Here is a 24,384-nt window from a genome sequence, read left to right as displayed (position 1 = left end):
GACTTGATCCTGACATAGATACAATGGAATGGGGCCGACATAGCCCAACAACTGAGTCTCGAGCTCCGCTTCAGGTGGCGGTCGTGGGGATCGGATGAGCCCCCCCCTTAGTCACGAGCCCTAGGGGATGATACTCTCAAATATGGGTTGTGGGCTCCGCGTTTGGAGCTGGGGAGGGACGGGGAACGGGATGATCAACCCAGCAGAAAAAGATACATAGGCGTCATTAACCACATAACAGCATAATTGATACACGACCAAGACGCGGAAGAGGCAATAACTCTGATACCCTACCGCATGTGCCCGATATGACCCAGTTGGTCCCCGACCCTTGCCCCTCCTAGGCTCGATTCTGCCCTGTCCCTCCTGACCTGAAATGGCATACCCCCCTTCACGGGCTACCCGACTCACCTTCCCCCCAACATGACAGGGTATAAATGACTTTGCTTAGTTGGAGATGACTATATATAAGATGTATTAACCTAACCTACAACAAACACGAACACAAGTAGTTTCCGACATAAAAATGCCAGTGCGCTGGGTGCACCTGTACCTACATACAATTGTTGAACCTATCCGCAGTTTGTTAAATTATACTTTTACTTGTACACCCACATTATGCGTAACGCTTTCACCCAAAGCGATCATAAGTATATTGCAGCCTATTGGGCCCACAGTCACGGTTGGGTCCGTTTATGCGAATATACCAATCATGGACGAGAGGAACATGTCGCACCTCTTCCCTGAGGTTAGGTGCCATAGGTGCTGTATCCAACCATGCACCCAGAACTTTGGAATGTGACTAGACATGATGCGCATATTTGTATTTTGATGAAACGCATACTTTAATGTTTATCCTGTTAACCTTTAAAACAATGTACTCCTTTGTTTCCGGCCTGCGAGCCGATCTATCGTACGTGTTATACCACAATAAACAGATTTACAAAAAAAAAAAAAAAAGAATACGGACAGAAGATAGACGTAAGATAGACGTAAGTATACTGATATAGTTGATAAGCCTATACCTCTTGATTAAAGCACACACAAATCAAAGTTTGTTTTATTATACTAGAACATGAACAACAACAAATTTTAATCACACAATTACCTCTTGTCAAATACTTGAAAGCAGCAGGTGATTACCACCAAAAATATTACTTCAGTCTGCAATAGACAGGTATAAAGTAAGGAAGGGTGCAGTATGTATTGCAAAAACCAAGGGCCAATCCCAGATAGATTCAACTTTAAAGTGAACTTGTTAGGTCCAGGGCTAGTTTTACATTACACACACCCTTTGGCATTAATTCAGACCCAGACAGAAGGCCACAAAATACAAAGCCTTTCAAGATAACTTACAGTATCTCACAAAAATAAGTACACCCCTAACATTTTTGTAAAAATGTATTATTTATTATATCTTTTCATGTGACAACACTGAATAAATGACACTCTGCTACAATGTAAAGCAGTAGGTGTACAGCCTGTATAACAGTGTAAATTTGCTGTCCCCTCAAAATAACTCAACACACAACCATCAATGTCTAAACTGCTGGCAACAAAAGTGGAAATGTCCAAATTGGGCCCATAGTGTCAATATTTTGTGTGGCCACCATTATTTTCCAGTAATCCATGTCCTTAGTCTGCTTGTCTTCAGCAAACTGTTTACTGGCTTTCTTGTGCATCATCTTTAGAAGAGGCCTCCTTCTGGGACGACAACCATGCAGACCAATTTGATGCAGTGTGCGGCATATGGTCTGAGCACTGACAGGCTGACCCCCCACCCCTTCAACCTCCTGCAGCAATTCTGACAGCGCTCATACGTCTATTTCCCAAAGACAATCTCTGGACACGACGCTGAGCACATGCACTCAACTTCTTTGGTCGACCATGGCGAGGCCTGTTCTGAGTGGAACCTGTCCTGTGAAACCGCTGTATGGTCTTGCCCACCGTGCTGCAGCTCAGTTTCAGGGTCATGGCAATCTTCTTATAGCCTAGGCCATCTTTATGTAGAGCAACAATTCTTTTTTTCAGATCCTCAGAGAGTTCTATGCCATGAGGTGCCATGTTGAACTTCCAGCGACCTGTATGAGAGAGTGTGAGAGCGATAACACCAAATTTAACACACCTGCTTCCCATTCACACCTGAGACCTTGGGGAGGGAAAATGGATAATTGGACTCAATTTGGACATTTCCACTTAGGGGTGTACTCACTTTTGTTGCCAACGGTTTAGACATTAATGGTTGTGAGTTGAGTTATTTTGAGGGGACAGTAAATTTACACTGTTATACAGGCTGTACACCAACTGCTTTACATTGCAACAGAGCATGATTTCTTCAGTGTTGTCACATGAAAAGATATAATAAAATATTTACAAAAATGTGAGGGGTGTACTCACTTTTGTGAGATACTGCATGGTTATATTTGAACCAAAAGAAAACAAAAACTTACCAACTGTGAATAAGGGACGGATCACATTTAATATCATAGAATATATATGAAGTTAAAAAAGAACACTTTTCAGTGGACCCTGGATTGTAGTGTACAAGAGTTCATGGGCTGTTATATGGGGGACTACCTGCACCGCACAAGAGGACCAGCAGCAAATAAAGCTGCACATTAGTTAATAAAGCTGCACATTAGTTTATAAAGCTGCACATTAGTTAATAAAGCTGCACATTAGTTTATAAAGCTGCACATTAGTTTATAAAGCTGCACATTAGTTTATAAAGCTGTACATTAGTTAATAAAGCTGCACATTAGTTAATAAAGCTGCACATTAGTTAATAAAGCTGCACATTAGTTTATAAAGCTGCACATTAGTTTATAAAGCTGCACATTAGTTTATAAAGCTGCACATTAGTTAATAAAGCTGTGGCATAAAACGTTTGACAAAACAAAACAGGTGGTCTGTCTTCTAGGTGTGATGCCGATTAATTCTTATATTCTGGGGAAGAAATAAAAGGGAAAGAGGTGACTTCATGGCATGGCTCTAACCCATGGGCATTGCCAATTAGAAAGACCCCATCTCTGGACATGTATACACATTTTTCTAGATTTTGTGGAGTGGTTCATTATGTTACAGAAAGAATTCTGGGAATTGTGTCTCATCTTTTCTATAAGAGAAAGAGAGTGAGCGCTAAATGTTCTGTTGTGCACCTTCTACATATCTCAGATAGAACCTTGGGAACAGTCCACATTGTGCACAGTAATTCCAAACAAATCCTGTTTCCTCAATTCTCCCAGAATTCCCGGCTCATTGTGCAAAAGATCACATGTTTCAAACTTTATCCAGCTTTTCCGCTTGTCCCTTAGCAATGCAGCACGATTTTAAACACAGCTTTTTAAACCAAAGCATGGATTGTGAACCAAAATGGGCAAAGATGAAAAACCATGCATGGGCCATAACATATTCATGTTTTGGGTATCATCAGCGTGGCACTAGTTCCAGTCCACGTTGAAGTCTTTTTGTTAGTCCATAGCCAAGTACTAAGTTGTGGTGAGACCAACAGCAATAACTACATAAACCATTGGTTTATGTATGTTCAAAACTTGATGTTGTGCAGTTCATATTTCAGCACCAGGCTGATGAGACCCAAAAGGTTGAACCTCTACAGTTCATGGCTGGTCAGTGGTTTTGGTCATTGGTCCATCTGGATCACTAAGCATGGTTTGGCTTGAAAGCTATAGTTAAAATAGTGCTTTATAGCTTAGGGTAATTGCAGTAACGCAGGATGAAGTCTGAAACACTATACCTGCCTGTGCTTATTTGCCAAGCTGGAAATGCTAGAACAATCAGGGAAAACAGGATTTTTCAAAATGACTATGCCAAAGGTAGATTTTCCCAAGGTCCTATTTTATTGTTCTGACATGATACAGAACAATAAAATATGAATTTAAATATAAATATTATTATCATTATAATGCCATCAATGGGTTTTGGGATATTATAATAAAACCACAACATACACTTTACTATAATCTATCTTTTATAATGCATTATTTATAATGCATTCCTGCCAACATTTCAAATGGACAAAGAGGGACACTTTAATGTTAGGGGTGTGCGTGGGGGTGCAACCAGGGCAGGACTATTCAGAGAAAGTTTAGGTGACTATCTAATAATAACGTGTGCAGCTAAAATGTAATTTAGAACAATGTATCGTATTCACAAAAATGTATTTCTAAACATATTTATTGTAGTTTAAAGACACATTACTGGGAGTATTATTGCTGTGGAGCTCTGCTAGACACTCAGTCACATTACTGGGAGTATTATTGCTGTGGGGCTCTGTTATACACTCAGACACATTACTGGGAGTATTATTGCTGTGGAGCTCTGCTAGACACTCAGTCACATTACTGGGAGTATTATTACTGTGGAGCTCTGTTATACACTCAGTCACATTACTGGGAGTATTATTGCTGTGGAGCTCTGTTATACTCTCAGACACATTACTGGGAGTATTATTGCTGTGGAGCTCTGCTAGACACTCAGTCACATTACTGGGAGTATTATTACTGTGGAGTTCTGTTATACACTGAGACACATTACTGGGAGTATTATTGCTGTGGAGCTCTGCTAGACACTCAGTCACATTACTGGGAGTATTATTACTGTGGAGTTCTGTTATACACTGAGACACATTACTGGGAGTATTATTGCTGTGGAGCTCTGCTAGACACTCAGACACATTACTGGGAGTATTATTGCTGTGGAGCTCTGTTATACACTCAGTCACATTACTGGGAGTATTATTGCTGTGGAGCTCTGTTATACACTCAGTCACATTACTGGGAGTATTATTGCTGTGGAGCTCTGTTATACACTCAGACACACCAACAATATGGAGCTCCTAGAAAAGGGGGACATTAGGATAGATAAGAGGAACAGATGGATTTGGGTCCGAAATAAGGACTTGGAAGCATGCTAAGATTTAGTTTGTTATGATAGTGTAGGAGTGGTTAATGTAAGTGTTAGGACAGCGTGGGGTTAACGAAAGGTGATTATTGTTATGGCAGTAGAAGGAAAACACATGTCATATATCGCTGCCTAAGATTAGTGGGAGTTAGGAATACATTTAGGAATAAACTGGATTAAATGGCGGCAGCTGACGCTCAGGAGTGTAACTCCCACTAATCCCTGACAGACTGGGACAGGTCTTTGATCGGGGGTTTCCTCTCACTATCACAGACCATAGTGACCATATTTGAACCCTGCACTGCAATAAACCCCAATAAGATGGATAACCCTTTTAAGTGGGTCAATCTGTTATGAGTTTTAATTAAGTTAAAGCCAGGCCAGCTAAAATGGGGTACAATGACATTGTGGCAATCCTATGCAATAAACCCATGTTACTTTGCCAAGTCAGGTATTTTAAAAACATGAAGCTACTCGGGTATACAGTTTACAGTGTTTTCTTGTAGTTATATTATATGTATAGTGCCAAAATGTTCTGTAGTGCTGAGTATATACACATTAATTATTTTATTTAAACAATCAGAAGTCGATTATGAGCCAGTATGTGCAGTGTTTATTTATTTAACGCCAATAAAGCTGAACTGGAACAATTCTCTAAATGAACTGTCTGTGCAGGTTGTCCAGTCTGGACTTATGTTTAAAATTCCCTTTGAATTTTTACTTAAGAGAATAACCCTGTTAGCACAGGAAAATTACCTTGAAGTGTATTTACTAAACAGCTAGTTGTGATGGGTTGACAAATGACCTACAAAATTAAGGCCAAACGTGTTAGAAAATTAGGCATCTGTCAGCTCATATCATCTCACAACATCTCCATTTAGAAGATTAATTAAATAGGGACTTGTAGGGAATTGTGAACTGAATTATAAAATGTATCTGTATCTGTGTGTGTGAGTATAAGTATAAAATTTATCAATTTATCTACCATATGAACTCACAATTATATACCTTCTTAACCACATAAAACACACACTGGCAACGGATAGGTCTGTTAATATAGGAGGTGTGTAGTTACTTAAAAGCATTTATACAATGTGACATGCCTACAACTGGTCAGACATCTGCCTATAACTAGCCCCTGGCACGTGTATTATGTGAATGTGCTGTACTTTATATATATATATATAGAGAGAGAGAGAGAGAGACAGACAGATAGACAGATAGATTGAGATACATTTATATATTTATATCTATCTATATATAATAATATATTATATCATCTAATATATATATTCATTATTTTTTAATTTATTAAGGTTTTACAATTTAGGTAAGAATTTATGCCACAATAAAGCAGATGTAAAAATAAATAAATTAAAAAATAAAGTGTGATGATTCCCCAAAGTGGGCTAACTTACACTCCTGACCCAGCTCAGCTCACCCACATGATTTCATTGTTTTGAGAACTGAACATATAAAGGGTCCCCCTCCGCCTCCCCCAACATAACATGAAGCTGTAACCCCGCCCCCAGCACGCTCTGGCTGCTTTGGCCACGCCCCTCCCCGTGTTAATTCCGAACCCTGGGGCCGAGTGCCCGAGCTGTGCGCCGTGACGTCACGCAGTGTGCGTAGGCCAGTCCTGTCCCCAGCCCAGGCTCCAAGCTCAGGCTCCAGTCCTGGGAGCTGTGAGCAGGTTACTGCAGCTCTGGCTCCCTGTCCTTCCTCCAGCCTCTCACTGCAGCTTACTGTATGGTGGATCTCATCTTCCCCTACCCTCTCCTGGCTGCCATGGGGGATCATTCAAAAAGTAAGTTTATCTCAGCTCTGAAGTTTCTTTTTTTCTATTCACATAAACTTTTATTTTATTTATTTTTTTGTTCTTATTACCACCCCATCTCAGGATGACTGGATCTGAGTGGTACCCATCTCCACACATTGTGCCCCAACTTTACCCCTTCTCTTCCCATCCTCTGACCTGGTCTCCTGGCTCTCTGACTGGCCCAGGACTGTGTCTGTAATAAAGGATAGCTTCATCCCAAGCTGCATTTAAACTGCAATGAAGAGGACATGCAATGTCCACCAAAAAAAAACCCTCTGGATATAAATTATCATTGCTTTGCATGATGCTGCAGCTTGCTTTAATATATCCATATACCTATATATCTTTATATCCTCCTGCGATAATGCATGAATGTGTGCTTTATACACTGTAACCTGTTTAAATATAATATAGAAGTGATGTATATAAATATATACACCGCTAAATATATATATATTCCAAGTGTATTTATACTTGGTCATGAGAAATTAGAATTTAGATCTGTGTATATTCTACCGCATTCAAGTAGTTGAAATATTTTTTTTTAATATTTTACACAAGATGTAAAATAATTGCATTACAGTAATTATTGTATTAAGAATTTTGGAAGATCAAGCTTTCGGAAGACCCTCTTTTTTTTTTTTTTTATAAAGTTTAAAGGACTACTAGTTAATGAATTTATTAATATAACAATATATTTAAATGTAAATCCCTATATTGATGTATAGTTTGTATTTATACAATCCTATTTGTATAGCTATAAGATAAATACATTCGGAATATAAATACTAATTTATCCTGATGTGAATCGTTATTATACTGATTCTAGAAAATATAAATGTCCCTGGTCATCTAGCCTATTTACACGATATCTATAATATTACAGATAGATAGATAGATAGATAGATAGAAATAGACAGACAGATAACTCCTCATTAAATTGCTGCATGTGGGTTAACTTTTAACACTCTGGGATCTTCTCCTTCTGGTTGTTCAGTGTGTAAGTAAAGTCTGTCCAATGTAAGTGTGTTTGTGATATGCCCTGGTTTTACTGTGTGTTTGTGACATGCCCTGGGATTGTTGTGTGTTTGTGACTTGTCCTGGTATTACTGTGTGTTTGTGATATGTCCTGGTATTACTGTGTGCTTGTGACATGCCCTGGGATTGTTGTGTTTGTGACTTGTCCTGGTATTACTGTGTGTTTTATGACATGTGCTGGGATTGCTGTGTGTTTGTTACAAGTCCTGGTATTACTGTGTGTTTGTGACATGTCCTGGGATTGTTGTGTGTTTGTGACATGTCCTGGGATTGTTTTGTGTTTGTGACAAGTCCTGGTATTACTGTGTGTTTGTGACATGTCCTGGGATTGTTGTGTGTTTGTGACATGTCCTGGGAATGTTGTATGTTTGTGACACAGATTGAGACAAACCAGATCTCCCAGTTATTATTTGTTGTTGCTGCAGACCCACGTTATTTAATGGGTGTGATGGGGACACATTCCTGTCACCAATACCTGGGGGACAGTTACATGGGAGTCCCAGATTACAGACTGGAAACTCTGGGTCACACAGAGAACTCACTGCCCCCAAGTAATGAGTATACACCTAATGTCACAAACCCCACGCCGCATTTGTAGATATTATTGTATTTTATTTATTTGTGTGATTGTTGTGTTACACACGAGTTACAGATCTTTACTGTCCTCGCACACAGAAATTACACTCATAATCCAATGTGTGTGTGACTATGACAATAACAACTCAATCCAAAACTATTTGTGTTATTGTTCAAATGCACAACTATACAATTATCACAATTTTAGACACTTGTGTGATATATTTATAATTTTCACAATTCTGCATCACTGTGTGTGGTTGGGACACATATACATTAAAGCCCATTACCAGTCCAGGTGTGCTATTCACCCACAGGTGACTGTGTTTTGGGTACACAGGACAGGACCCCCAGGTGACTGTATGTGATGGTGACACAGGAGAGGCTCATGGTGACTGTGGGTGATGGTGACACAGGACAGGTCCCCAGGTGACTGTGTGTAATGGTAACACAGGAGAGGCTCATGGTGACTGTGTGTGATGGTGACATAGGACAGGTCCCCAGGTGACTGTGTGTGATGGTGACATAGGACAGGCACCCAGGTGACTGTGTGTGATGTCCCTGTGTGACACACGTGCTGTGTGTTGCTGGCACATGTAGGTAACTGTGTGCTCCTCTCCCTGGCAGAAAAGTCCGGACTGGCTGTGTGTGTTGGCTGTGGCAGCCACATCCTGGACCAATACATCCTGAGAGTGTCCCCAGACCTGGAGTGGCATGCAGCCTGCCTGAAGTGTGCTGAGTGCAGCCAGTACCTGGATGAGAACTGCACGTGTTTTGTGAGAGACGGCAAGACTTACTGCAAGAGAGACTATATCAGGTGAATACAGCCTGCCTTCCAACCCTCTGTGCCCACTCTCATCTCCATGGGATCAAAGCAGAAAAAATATAATTATTAAAGAAAAATTAAATATTAAAAACAAAAAAACGATAATATATATATATATATATATATATATATATATATATATACACACACACAATTGTTAAAACACATTTTAATTTATATTAATGTTTATATTGGCCCATTCTCCAATACTCCACATTTCTCTAATCTGCAGAATTCACCCATAACAAGAAATAATAAAAAAACAAAAAAACAAAAAAAAAAATAACAGATAGAAATTAGATGTTTGCAGAAGGGAAAAAAAAAAAACCTTATTTTCTGTAAAATTGTCAACTTTCTTTCCACCGTAGACCGAATGCTAATAATATAATTTATTAAATACAAATATTATTATTAGGACTTTGATTATTATTATTATTTCTCATTATCTGCATGTTGCATATTATCCTTGTTATATAAAACGTTAACTAATATAAATACATTAATAATGCCGTTTAGAACGTTTCTTTATTTCGCTTCCTATTCTAATTATTTCCCCATATATTATATAGCTTGTATTTGAGTATTATAATAATTGAATAGATATAATATATATAATAAATTATTATAAGCATATTTAATAATCCGATCGTTATCTCGCAGTTATATTTTTGTTACATTGTGTATTTTTTCAGCCTGTTATAATGTTTGTTTGTTTCATTTTAGTTTGACTTGTTCAGATTTCTGTATGTTACAAATACTTCGAAATTTCCCTTTTTGGCCCATTATTTCGGTTTATAACCATTATTATTTATTATTTATATTTATGATTTTCTGCAAATAGTGAGATAAATGTAGATCTATGTCAAGTCCTTTTTTTTAACGTTTGATCTATTAAACAAATTTTCTAAAATTATCTTTCATTTTTATTTTCATGAAAACAATGTTTTCGTTTTATTTAATATTTAATTTAATTATCCCCCAATTCTTAAAAAAAATAAAATAAAAAAAGAACAAACACGTTCCATTTTCGATTTGATACATTTTGTATTTATTTATTCCCAAACCTGGCTCTAATGTGCGATTAAACCGGTTTATTTGTTGATGTTTGAGTGACAGTAATCCCATTCCTCGCTCCCCGCTCGATATATGAACCATCGAACTGACTTTATACCGATTACCGTTTTATTTCTTTCTATATTTTGTGAATTTAACCTCTTAGGAGCCGGTTCCGTGATTAATTGTTTTTTTGCCGCTTCTGTGCCTTGAGACCCGGTTACTGAGCTCTGTTTCTGTAAAGCGCTTTATTTCTATCGAGCCCATTTAGACTGCACCCCGAATGTGTCAGACACCCCGGGATAAAGTTGATTTAATTATTTGCAGTAACGAAACTACCTCTCTAGAGCCATGGGGCCAGGGGGGAGGGTAAGAGTTTATATTAGCAGGAAGGAGGCTATTTTATAATAATAATGATAATTATTATGATTACTGTTATTATTATTATTATTATTATTATTATTATTATTATTTATTTTTATTATTATTATGGTTATTACTGTTATTATTATTTCTGTTGTTATTATTATTATTATTAATAATATTATTATTATGATTTATTATAATAATTCAGTCGCTTTATCTGCTCTGTCTAAAACCAGTGAGACCGCTCAGAATTGCTTGAAAATTCAATGACTATTTCATACCGTAGGATCTAATGGGTTAATGCATTAAATTGCAGACCGAAATATCTCACATGATAAATTAGCTGAATTTATGAGTTTGACTTTTTTTTGGCCTAAGATGTACCGTTTGCTGGTGAATGAATCCCAGTTTTAGTAAATACAGTCCTGTAGATAGATCTCTTTGCCTGCTGTCTGCAGTCATTGTAGGGATAGTGATCAGAAGGAAGTAAGGCAGTATCTGGGTGGATCTTATAGTGCTCTCTGTATATGTGGAAATGTGGGTATATTGAAAATGTTTATGGCTGGGGAAGAGTATAAACTATGGGCTCAGCACTCAGTAAATGTATGTCAGCATCCTAGCCCTTCTGCACAGTGTATTATATCTGTGTGCCTACAAATCACTGTGTCTAAATGATTTGATTTACTATTCTGTGCTACTGCATAACTATGCATTGTCAGTGCCTGGGATCGCTGCATAGTGTGTTATCACAATCATATCTTACTGTATCACTGTGCATAGTGTGTTATCACCATCATATCTTACTGTATCACTGTGCATAGTGTTATCACAATCACATCTTACTGTATCACTGCATAGTGTGTTATCACCATCATATCTTACTGTATCACTGTGCATAGTGTTATCACAATCACATCTTACTGTATCACTGCATAGTGTGTTATCACCATCATATCTTACTGTATCACTGTGCATAGTGTTATCACAATCACATCTTACTGTATCACTGTGCATAGTGTGTTATCACCATCATATCTTACTGTATCACTGTGCATAGTGTTATCACAATCACATCTTACTGTATCACTGCATAGTGTGTTATCACCATCATATCTTACTGTATCACTGCATAGTGTGTTATCACCATCATATCTTACTGTATCACTGTGCATAGTGCATTATCACCATCATATCTTACTGTATCACTGTGCATAGGGTGTTATCACCTTCATATCTTACTGTATTACTCTGCATAGTGTGTTATCACCATCATATCTTACTGTATCACTCTGCATAGGGTGTTATCACCACCATATCTTACTGTATCACTGTGCATAGTGTATTATCACCATCATATCTTTTTGTATCACTCTGCATAGGGTGTTATCACCACCATATCTTACTGTATCACTGTGCATAGTGTATTATCACCATCATATCTTACTGTATCACTCTGCATAGGGTGTTATCACCACCATATCTTACTGTATCACTGTGCATAGTGTATTATCACCATCATATCTTACTGTATCACTCTGCATAGGGTGTTATCACCACCATATCTTACTGTATCACTGTGCATAGTGTATTATCACCATCATATCTTACTGTATCACTCTGCATAGGGTGTTATCACCATCATATCTTACTGTATCACTGTGCATAGTGCATTATCACCATCAAATCACTGTGCATAGTGTTATCCCTATCATATCTTACTGTACCACTGTGCATAGTGTGTTATCACCATCATATCTTACTGTATCACTGTGCATAGGGTGTTATCACCATCATATCTTACTGTATCACTCTGCATAGGGTGTTATCACCACCATATCTTACTGTATCACTGTGCATAGTGTATTATCACCATCATATCCTACTGTATCACTCTGCATAGGGTGTTATCACAATCATATCTTACTGTATCACTCTGCATAGGGTGTTATCACAAACATATCTTACTGTATCACACTGCATAGGGTGTTATCACTATCATATCTTACTGTATCACTCTGCATAGTGTATTATCACCATCATATCCTACTGTATCACTGTGCATAGTGCATTCTCACTATTCATATCTTACTGTATCACTGTGCATAGTGTGTTATCACCATCATATCTTACTGTATCACTGTGCATAGTGTATTCTCACTATTTATATCTTACTGTATCACTGTGCATAGTGTGTTATCACCATCATATCTTACTGTATCACTGTGCATAGTGTATTATCACCATCATATCTTACTGTATCACTGTGCATAGTGCATTATCACCATTCTATCTTACTGTATCACTGTGCATAGTGCATTATCACCATCAAATCACTGTGCATAGTGTTATCCCTATCATATCTTACTGTACCACTGTGCATAGTTTGTTATCACCATCATATCTTACTGTATCACTGTGCATAGGGTGTTATCACCATCATATCTTACTGTATCACTCTGAATAGGGTGTTATCACCATCATATCTTACTGTATCACTGTGCATAGTGTATTATCGCCATCATATCCTACTGTATCACTCTGCATAGGGTGTTATCACAATCATATCTTACTGTATCACTCTGCATAGGGTGTTATCACAATCATATCTTACTGTATCACTGTGCATAGTGTATTATCGCCATCATATCTTACTGTAACTCTATGCCTGGTCTATTATCAACATCATATCTTACTGTATCACTGTGTACATAGTGCATTATCACCATCCTATCCTACTGTAACTGTATCACTGTGTTTGGCACATTACCGCAATCATATCTTACTGTATCACTGTGCATAGTGTATTATCACTATCATATCTTACTGTATCACTGTCCATAGTGTATTATCACTATCATATCTTACTGTATCACTGTGCATAGTGTATTATCACCATCATATCTTACTGTATCACACGGCATAGTGTATCATCACCATCATATCCTACTGTATCACTGTGCATAATGCATTATCACCATCATATCTTACTGTATCACACTGCATAGTGTATTATCACCATCATATCTTACTGTATCACTGTGCGTAGTGTATTATTACTATCATATCTTATTGTAGCACTGTGCACAGTGTATTATCACCATCATATCTTACTGTATCACACGGCATAGTGTATTATCACCATCATATCCTACTGTATCACTGTGCATAATGCATTATCACCATCATATATTACTGTATCACTCTGCATAGTGTATTATCACCATCATATCCTACTGTATCACTGTGCATAGTGCATTATCACCATCATATCTTACTGTATCACTCTGCATAGTGTGTTATCACCATCATATCTTACTGTATCACTGTGCGTAGTGTATTATCACTTTCATATCTTACTGTATCACTGAGCCTGGTGCATTATCAGTATCATATCTTACTGTATCACTGTGTATAGTGCATTTTCACCATCCTATCTTACTGTTTCACTGTGCCACATGCATTATCATCATTATATCTTAATGTATCATTGTGTCTGGTGCATTATAACCATAATTTCTGACTGTATCACTGTACCTGGTAAATTGTCATTATCATATCTTACTGTGCCTGGGGAATTATCACCATCACATCTTACTGGTGCATTATAACCATAATTTCTGACTGTATCACTGTACCTGGTAAATTGTCATTATCATATCTTACTGTGCCTGGGGAATTATCACCATCACATCTTACTGTATCACTGTGTATGGTGTATTATCCCCATCATATCTTATTGTATCACTGTTTCTGACGTATTATCACTATCATATCTTATTTTACTGTATTACTGTGCATGGTGCAATATCACTATCATATCTTGCTGTATTACTAGACATGGTTAATTATCACCATCATATGTTAGTGTAGCACTGTGTGTGGTGCATTATAACCGTCATAACTGTGTCATTGTACAGGTTACATTATCATCATCATAACTGTGTCACCTTGCATGATGCATTAACACTATCATATCTTACTGTATCACAATGCCTAGTGAAATATTACCATTATATTTTACTGTATCACTGTGCATGGTGCAGTATTATTACATTTCCCCGTACTTGCCTTATCGCCATCATAACTTAATGTATCATAATGTCTGGTGCATTATCGCCATTGTATATTAAGGTATCATTGTGCAGGATGCATTATCACCATTTTATCATATCTTTGTGCATAGAGCAGTATCGTTACATGTTACTGTATTACTATTACTATTATTACTGTGTTACTCTATTACTGTGCGTAGTACGTTATCATCTAATGTTACATCACTGTGTATACTGCTATATCATATCATGCTACTGTTATAACATCATGTTATTGTATCACTGTGTATACTGTTATAAAATCATGTTATTGTATCACTGTGTATACTGCTATAACATCATGTTATTGTATCACTGTGTATACTGTTATAACATCATGTTGTTGTATCACTGTGTATACTGCTAGAACATCATGTTATTGTATCACTGTGTATACTGCTAGAACATCATGTTATTGTATCACTGTGTATACTGCTAGAACATCATGTTATTCTATCACTGTGTATACTGTTATGACATCATCTTATTGTCAGTCTGTTACTATATAACTCTATATGTTACCTCATCATATTACTGTGTCAGTCTGTTACTATATAACTCTATATGTTACTGTGTCAGTCTGTTACTATATAACTCTATATGTTACCTCAGCGTGTTACTGTGTCAGTCTGTTACTATATAACTCTATATGTTACCTCAGCATGTTACTGTGTCAGTCTGTTACTATATAACTCTATATATTACCTCATCATATTACTGTGTCAGTCTTTTACTATATAACTCTGTGTTACGTCAGCATGTTACTGTGTCAGTTTGTTACTATATAACTCTATATATTACCTCATCATATTACTGTTTCAGTCTTTTACTATATAACTCTATGTGTTACATCAGCATGTTACTGTGTCAGTTTGTTGCTATATAACTCTATATATTACCTCATCATATTACTCTGTCAGTCTGTTACTATATAACTCTGTATGTTACCTTAGCATGTTACTGTGTCAGTCTGTTACTATATAACTCTATATATTACCTCATATTACTGTGTCAGTCTGTTACTATATAACTCTATATGTTACCTCGGCATGTTACTGTGTCAGTCTGTTACTATATAACTCTATATGTTACCTCGGCATGTTACTGTGTCAGTCTGTTACTATATAACTCTATATGTTACCTCAGCATGTTACTGTGTCAGTCTGTTACTATATAACTCTGTATGTTACCTCAGCATGTTACTGTGTCAGTCTGTTACTATATAACTCTGTATGTTACCTCAGCATGTTACTGTGTCAGTCTGTTACTATATAACTCTATATGTTACCTCGGCATGTTACTGTGTCAGTCTGTTACTATATAACTCTATATGTTACCTCGGCATGTTACTGTGTCAGTCTGTTACTATATAACTCTATATGTTACCTCGGCATGTTACTGTGTCAGTCTGTTACTATATAACTCTATATGTTACCTCGGCATGTTACTGTGTCAGTCTGTTACTATATAACTCTATATGTTACCTCAGCATGTTACTGTGTCAGTCTGTTACTATATAACTCTGTATGTTACCTCAGCATGTTACTGTGTCAGTCTGTTACTATATAACTCTATATGTTACCTCAGCATGTTACTGTGTCAGTCTGTTACTATATAACTCTGTATGTTACCTCAGCATGTTACTGTGTCAGTCTGTTACTATATAACTCTATATGTTACCTCGGCATGTTACTGTGTCAGTCTGTTACTATATAACTCTATATGTTACCTCGGCATGTTACTGTGTCAGTCTGTTACTATATAACTCTATATGTTACCTCGGCATGTTACTGTGTCAGTCTGTTACTATATAACTCTATATGTTACCTCAGCATGTTACTGTGTCAGTCTGTTACTATATAACTCTGTATGTTACCTCAGCATGTTACTGTGTCAGTCTGTTACTATATAACTCTATATGTTACCTCGGCATGTTACTGTGTCAGTCTGTTACTATATAACTCTGTATGTTACCTCAGCATGTTACTGTGTCAGTCTGTTACTATATAACTCTGTATGTTACCTCAGCATGTTACTGTGTCAGTCTGTTACTATATAACTCTGTATGTTACCTCAGCATGTTACTGTGTCAGTCTGTTACTATATAACTCTATATGTTACCTCGGCATGTTACTGTGTCAGTCTGTTACTATATAACTCTATATGTTACCTCGGCATGTTACTGTGTCAGTCTGTTACTATATAACTCTATATGTTACCTCGGCATGTTACTGTGTCAATCTGTTACTATATAACTCTATATGTTACCTCGGCATGTTACTGTGTCAGTCTGTTACTATATAACTCTATATGTTACCTCAGCATGTTACTGTGTCAGTCTGTTACTATATAACTCTGTATGTTACCTCAGCATGTTACTGTGTCAGTCTGTTACTATTTAACTCTATATGGTACCTCATGTTATCAATGCTTTTAGTTCTGCTACTGCAAGTATTATATGTTATGATTTTCTTATTTTACATTTTGATTTATCCGTATGAAACTTTTTAACCAGACACCACTAGGCGAATTTTTTGAAAACTATTTTTAATAACATTACTTCTCACCAAAGGCACCATTTTGCTCTGCTTAATAGTATCACACCACAATTTACGAAATCAGCCTGGGGTATAGTATTCTCTTAATCTGACATTATTTTCATATTTTAAACCCACATGTAATTAATTGTGTTTTTCAGGCATTATTCCTAATGCTAGAGTGCCCTAGTCACCTTTTAAAACATGTAGTTTACTTACCTTTTGTCCCGTGCAGCTCTGTCCTCCTCGGTGAAGCATTGCGTGGCTACACACCATGCTGCACCAATCAGATGGTCTTTTTGAGACCATCTTGTTGGAAATAGTGGGGGGGGGGGGGTTTCAGTGAAAGCGGTACTAGTGGCTGTCCATATGACGGCCACTAGAGACGGGTTAACCCTGCATAGAAAACATTGCAGTATCTGCAGATTAGCAATGTTTACAGCCGCAAATTAAAAATAGGAGGCAAATGGCACCAAAACCACTTCAATGAGATGAAGAGTTCTAGGTGCTTATGGTGTCCCTTTAGGCCGTCATCCTGCATTTTACAATCATATTACCTTGTAGGCTATCAGATAGTTATATCACTCAAGTTATATTTAAGATCATTTCACTATTATTTTATTAACAACACAAAATAAAAGTAAACTGAGAGTATATCTATTTTTCTTCCAAACTGACAGTACGTTTGGGAGCGTGTCATCAGACCGTAGCAGCTCACAATGAACCTTATAAGAACGTAACGGATTACAAAGTATTCACTGCAATGTAATACACCAACAACCTTATAACCTCAAACGCAAAAATATTATGGCACGGTTAATCACAAAACGCTACACTGAGGCTAATTAAAACCCGATGGTCAAAAACCTAGACAAAAAATAGCTGATCTAGAAAAATTCTTTAACCTGCCAATTTTAGTCTCACGTTTTCAATTGAAATTTTGATTTGCTATAATTTGGATTTTAGTGCACCGGGCTATTTAATAGAGTGTGAATTGATCAGGATTCAAAGTGAGTTTCGGATTTAAGGCTAGAGTAACTCGACTAAAAAACATAGTTGATCTAATTGTACAGCGCTGTGGGATCTGTTGGCGCATTATAAATACATCTGAAGAATTTTTTTTAAATTTGGCTATTTCAGGCTAAACTTTTTTGAATTCACTTTATATTCATGACAATCCACTCTCCAGTGAATAACTTAAAACTAGTTTTTTATTCAAACATTTTGGCATCATGTTTATATGTAGACTATAGTATTATAATGACCCTTGTATAGCTAAATAATAAAGACTTGCATATTCTGTTTTATACAGTGATCTAAGTAGTGAAAGCATGTGTATACCATTTTCTTTTAAAAAGATGAGCTAAAAGCAAGACAGACTATGCTATTTCTTGTGGACCGTGACAATGTGTAGTGACCACCAGCCATTATAAACACTGTAAAGCCACATTAACTCATTAGGGCCAGTACTAGCGTATGCACAATGTGAACAAGGAGGAGGAGGGGGTCATTTGGCATTTTGCCTAGGGTACCATGATGTCTCATTCTTGCTGTTCCTGTTAATAAAGTTTCTTTAGAACATTCAACATTCCAAGCTTCCTAGACACAGAACTGGCCTGTCTAGTTCCTTATGGATAACATAATATGGGGTTTAGTCATTAAATCAGTTGTAGTGACTTAAAACCCATGCTATAAAAGGGAGGATGCAATAACTGAAGTGAAAAGGTCTCTATATCTATAATCACAGTGTGGCATTTTCAAGCCAATTTTTTTGCCAATTTAGCTTTAAGTTCACAGCATTTTGGTGTTTTTTGGGTTATTCATTAATGAGCAATTTTGTCCAGAATATAACCTACAATAGCCAAAATAAAAATATGCGAGCACATTTCTGAGAATATCTTCCAGTTCGGCTATTTAGACCCAGCATTTAAAATTCACTTTGAATTCTGAACAAGTCACACTTTAGTAAATAACACTGACTGGGAATAAATGATCAATACACAGAGATTACTGCACAGGCAAACAGTCCCCATAGCAATATATAAGGTTTGGCACTCCAGATGTTGTGGACTACATCCCCCATAATGCTCTTACACCCATAATGCTGGCAAAGCATCATGGGAGGCGTAGTTCAAAACATCTGCAGTGCCAAAGGTTGCCTATGCCTGCAATATATCATGGGCTATACAAGGTATCTTTTCAGAATGCTGTGTATCAGTTGCAATGCATTCTGGGGTGCACTGAGAAGTTGTGTTGGAAACATTGCTTTTCATTTTTTACCACTATAATTAGAGGCCAGTATTCCTTAATCTCACCCACAGGTTGTTCAGCACCCGCTGTCCACGATGTCAGGGTACCCTGCCACGCTCGGAGCTGGTGATGAGGGTGGGCGAGCGTGTTTATCACACAGACTGTTTCCGATGTTCAGTTTGCAGTCGGCGACTTCTCCCGGGAGAAGAAATAAGCCTCAGGGACCAAGACCTGCTGTGCGCCGCAGATCACAACCTTCCAGGTATTCAGAGGAACCATATCTGTGAGCATGTTACAAATTGGTGTCAGCTCGTTTAGCTGGGTATTCTTCCTTTCCTGTCTCTCAACATTCTTTTATCATGTCAATTGCTTGTTGCCAAACATCCCCGTTCTATAAATGTAAAGCTTTGTGGAAAATGTTGGTGCTACATAAGGGCTAATAATAATTGTAATTAGTGGGTGACATATGTTGTGTAGATTCATATGAAAAAGCAGACGTCAGGGTGTATTTATTGTGTTTGACTACACGAACAGGTGAATTATTATTACTAGTTATACAGCGCCAACATATACCGCAGCACTTTACAATAATAAAATGGGAATATAACACAACTATGGACCTACAAAGACGTCAAGAGGGCCCTGCTCAAACGAGCTCACAACCAAACAGCATACATTCCCTTTTATTTTTAATTACACGGGTCTCTTCCAACATTTTTGACATGTCAATCATGTTTTGAGGAAGTTGATTGATAAAAGATATTCCTAACACTGTTGTTAATGCTGATTGGTTGCCTTTTAACAAGTGTTCCATTACAGCCAGTGTCAGCTGGTCAGGAATAACTTAATATCTGATCGGAATCAAGAGTGCTATTGGGGTCTTTGCAAAATATACAAGTGATTAATTAATTAAATGACAACTGCCAGAACACGCAATTGAAGATAACAAAAAAATAAAAACATGTAATAAATGATTTAACATGAACGCTGAACTGTGACGCATTTTGTCCCTTTGTATGGTATGCAACCTATAGAAATTCCCTGTCATTTCTACAATCCAGATCCATCAGCTTGATGTCCAGTCAACCTGTCCTGTAGTCACAGTTTCTGTATCTCATTCTGCTTCCGTCTCAGACTCTGGCAGGTCATCATCTCTTAGATCTCACATTCACAAACAAACTGAGAAAACGACCAGGGTACGGACAGTCCTCAATGAGAAACAACTTCACACGCTGCGGACATGCTACGCAGCCAATCCACGGCCGGACGCCCTGATGAAGGAGCAGTTGGTTGAAATGACCGGGCTAAGTCCCAGGGTGATCCGGGTTTGGTTTCAGAACAAGCGTTGTAAAGACAAGAAGAAATCTATACTCATGAAACAGCTCCAACAGCAGCAGCAGCTCAGTGACAAGACGGTGAGTTCTCCAGAGTCCTATCCCTTAGTAGAAGAAGTCAGACATTCACAGCTCAGAACTGCAACTCCCAAAATTCTCATGTAGCAAATTAGTGTCGGGAAGTCAGGAGCTGCCTATCTGTGCTTTGTGACCGTGACCTGTAAGAAAGACGCAATGAATGATCATCCTAAGAAAACAAGTAGGATTATTTATAAATCCAGGAATTGTGAGCGGGATTATTTATTAAAGTAAGAATTTAAAGTGAATTCAAAGTGAATTTAAAATTTAAGGTCAAAACAGCAGAACCTGAAAAATTCTCTAAGTCAGCTATGCTGTCAGTTCGTATACTCTGGCCTTAAATCTGAGATTTACTTTGAATTGATTTTGAATTGTTACTGTAGTGAATAACCCTGATAGTTTGTAACTCAACTACTTTGCACTACAATTCACAACACATATTTTCTTCTTAATATATTTCCACATCACGACCCCATGCCTCTCTCTATATTCTATTTTTAGATGATTTGACTCTGACTTTTGAACATTATTCTGTTTTATTCTCTAGTATTCACCAATTTAATATGCCAACTCCTTTCTCTCATTTCAAGTTATAATTGTAGACTGCACACAATGCATAATGAGACTTGAATTTCTCCAAGCTGTTCACTCCAAGACCTAGCTGGGAGTTGACTGACGCTTAGTTGTGGGTTACAAAATAATAAATTTAATGACGTGATACCATGGAACGAACAGATAATTAAAGCATGACTTATATAAATAAAATAATAAATAGTAGGTTTTTCAGTGAGGCTGCACTTTCTACCAAATTCTTTGAGAATTAAGTCTGGCCAAGGAGCTTTCCAGCAGACGATGATGACTTAAAGGGACACTCCACTGCCCCCAAAAAACATTAAAATAGAAATGCAAACCCTGTTTAGTAGATATACCCCAATGAAAACATGCATGCATATATAAAATTAGCTTTCAAAAGCTGCAGTTCACTTGTTTGCTGCCTTTGCAAACCCTCCCCTTCTAACCCCGCCCAGACTTTCTGTGGCTGTCCAATCACAGACTTCCCAATGCAGCTCAATGAGAAGTCTTTGTAAGGCAGGTGCTCTGGGCAATCACTGTCTCTTCAATTTAGCTTCACTGAGTGGTCTAGATTGTAACTTTAACTAAATGTAAAAACATATATATATATATATTGAAATCTTTACATACTTATATTGCTCAGCACGTGATGCCATAATTTGGCAATGTTGTATAATTTTCACTCTTGTGTATTTCTGCTTGTACAGAGTCTTCAGGGGCTGACAGGGACACCCCTAGTGGCAGGAAGCCCCATCCGACATGACAGTGCACTGCAAGGCAATGCGGTGGAGGTGCAGACATATCAGCCACCCTGGAAAGCGCTCAGTGACTTTGCATTGCAGAGTGACCTGGATCAGCCTGCGTTTCAGCAACTGGTAAGAAGGGAACGCACTTGGGGTTCATGTTGGGGCTTAGGGAGGGGGGTTTCTGTGCACAGGGTAGGAATATATTAGGACCTTGGACAAAAGTTTTAATAAAAACATAATGCTTAGTGTGGAGAGAAGCAGGTGAGCTTGGCTGGGTATGTTTGGATATACTTCGAAAATTCTAGAAGACTAGGCAGAGGAGTGAATAGAGAAGAGCATTTATAGAAAACAGGGTTGGCCAACGTGTAGACCAGGCATAGGCAACCTTTGGCACTCCAGATGTTTTGGACTACACCTCCCATGATGCTTTGCCAGCATTATGGGTGTAAGAGCATTATGGGAGATGTAGTCCAAAACATCTGGAGTGCCGGAGGTTGCCTATCCCTGGTGTAGACCTTAGCTGGTTTAGAGCTATATAAATACTCCATTGTTTCTCAAACTGACAAAGTATCATGATGATCCACCTGTTGGTCACCTCTGGACATACGGTTTGGCCATCAAGTGCAGTTTATAGCATAGGCTGTGTGCATGGGTGGGAGAAGGAAGACGTTCATCCTAATCATGTTCACTCAGCATTCTCTTAGGATCCATTCACTTGCATGTTATGAGCATTTTGTCAGGTTTTAAATTTCTTATTTTCTATGCGACCCTGCACCACCTTTGGACTCTCTGCCCATTAAGGGTAAATTACTAGATTGCAAATTGTAGAGAATTGCAGGCCAAAATAAACACACTGGACAAATCAACCAACTCCATTTTACCAGCTCAGCTGGTATGGCCTAAAATCATTAAAAAAATAAATAATAAAAATGAAAAATCTCTGCTCCGTTTTCTTATAAAATGTTCTACCAGCACGGATACATTGAGATTCCTTGTTTTCAAGTCCGTCTTGGTTTAGTAACTAACCATGGCCATTCATTGTTCCCTGCTTGCAGAGCTTGCTCTTTGATCAGTCTCTTTCTGTCTCAGCAGTCTCTGATCCCAAGGCACATCCTATCCTCTGATTGCAGTCTTGCTGTCTTCTCATTTGATCTCACATTAGTTTCACAATGATTACTCTTTCCTTAATTTTACTTATACCCGCTGCTTAGTCTACCAGACTTCTCCCGCAAGTATATTTTCCATTCACTCTCCTGCCTGTTTTCTTTTTTTTCCAACCCTTTGACCTGATCAGACCATGTTACCATGAAATCACTGAGCTGTCTTTCACTTCTTGTTTGCAGGTTTCATTCTCAGAATCTGGCTCCTTGGGTAACTCCTCTGGGAGTGATATCACCTCTCTATCTTCTCAGCTTCCTGATACCCCCAACAGCATGGTCCCAAGCCCGGTGGAAACGTGAAGCCCACTTCGGACTGAGACAGCATGGACCTGCATGTCACCCCCCCCCCGCACCCAGACAGACAGCATTCCCCAGCACTATGCCAGCCGGACCCTCCTCCTTCTAAACACAAGGGGCCTTGCTCCACACCAGTCTGGATCCTGCACTCTGCTACTTTATACTGGGATTTTGGAGGGGAAAAAAGAAAAAGAAAGGAATTTTATGGTTCATTTTTTTTGAACGGCTATTACCCATAATTCATCTCAGAGGAGGTTGCTCGCTGGCCATACCGTGCTTCTTCAGCAGGATATGGGACACGTGCTCCTAAGTGTTGTACTGGCTTCTCACCTGAAATAATGGGATATAGAAATATTTATATGAATATATATCAAATGCTGAGACATTTTGCAACCGTGGTAATTTATCTTGTGGATCGAGGACTTTATTATCGAACAAAAAAGTAAGTTATTAATATTTATTGTGCAAAACTGCCGTTATGTCGAATTACTATGAAATCTTAATAAAAAAAACAAACAAATGCCTGATTTTGTGTGGTTTTAACTCCCTAAAATGACAAGTCCTTTTTTTTTGTCCTCATTTGAACGTGACCTTATGTGTTTTCATTCTAGAACCAGCTGGTTCAGGTCAAGTGGTTCATGTTTGGAGTCTGGGAATGGATGTGTGAGCTGGTCACAATTAGCGCTCGATTAACATAGGAGCTGATGGAGCTGCAGCTCC

General features: G+C 38.0%; 1 protein-coding gene across 1 annotated transcript; it reads left to right on the top strand.

Moving 5' to 3' along the window:
- The first annotated feature begins 6,457 nt into the window (after positions 1 to 6,457).
- ISL2 (ISL LIM homeobox 2) lies at positions 6,458 to 24,134 on the top strand. Its single transcript, XM_063445917.1, has 6 exons — positions 6,458 to 6,727; positions 8,981 to 9,170; positions 19,548 to 19,738; positions 20,611 to 20,891; positions 22,169 to 22,336; positions 23,551 to 24,134. Exons 1-6 carry the CDS (start codon positions 6,670 to 6,672, stop codon positions 23,665 to 23,667), a joined length of 1,005 nt encoding a protein of 334 aa, XP_063301987.1. The 5' UTR covers positions 6,458 to 6,669; the 3' UTR covers positions 23,668 to 24,134.
- Positions 24,135 to 24,384: the final 250 nt, after the last annotated feature.

Source organism: Pelobates fuscus, chromosome 3 (assembly GCF_036172605.1).
Source record: "Pelobates fuscus isolate aPelFus1 chromosome 3, aPelFus1.pri, whole genome shotgun sequence".
Taxonomy (NCBI): Eukaryota; Metazoa; Chordata; class Amphibia; order Anura; family Pelobatidae; genus Pelobates; species Pelobates fuscus.
Note: the sequence above shows the minus strand (reverse complement) of the source record. Positions and strands in the feature narration are given on the sequence as shown.

Bases quoted from the DNA above. Each gene is read 5' to 3' on its own strand.
- ISL2 (XM_063445917.1), top strand. From the start codon at position 6,670: ATGGTGGATCTCATCTTCCCCTACCCTCTCCTGGCTGCCATGGGGGAT. The intron at 9,171-19,547 runs GTGAATACAGCC...TCTCACCCACAG, and splicing joins TGCAAGAGAGACTATATCAG to GTTGTTCAGCACCCGCTGTC. The intron at 20,892-22,168 runs GTGAGTTCTCCA...CTGCTTGTACAG, and splicing joins AGCAGCTCAGTGACAAGACG to AGTCTTCAGGGGCTGACAGG.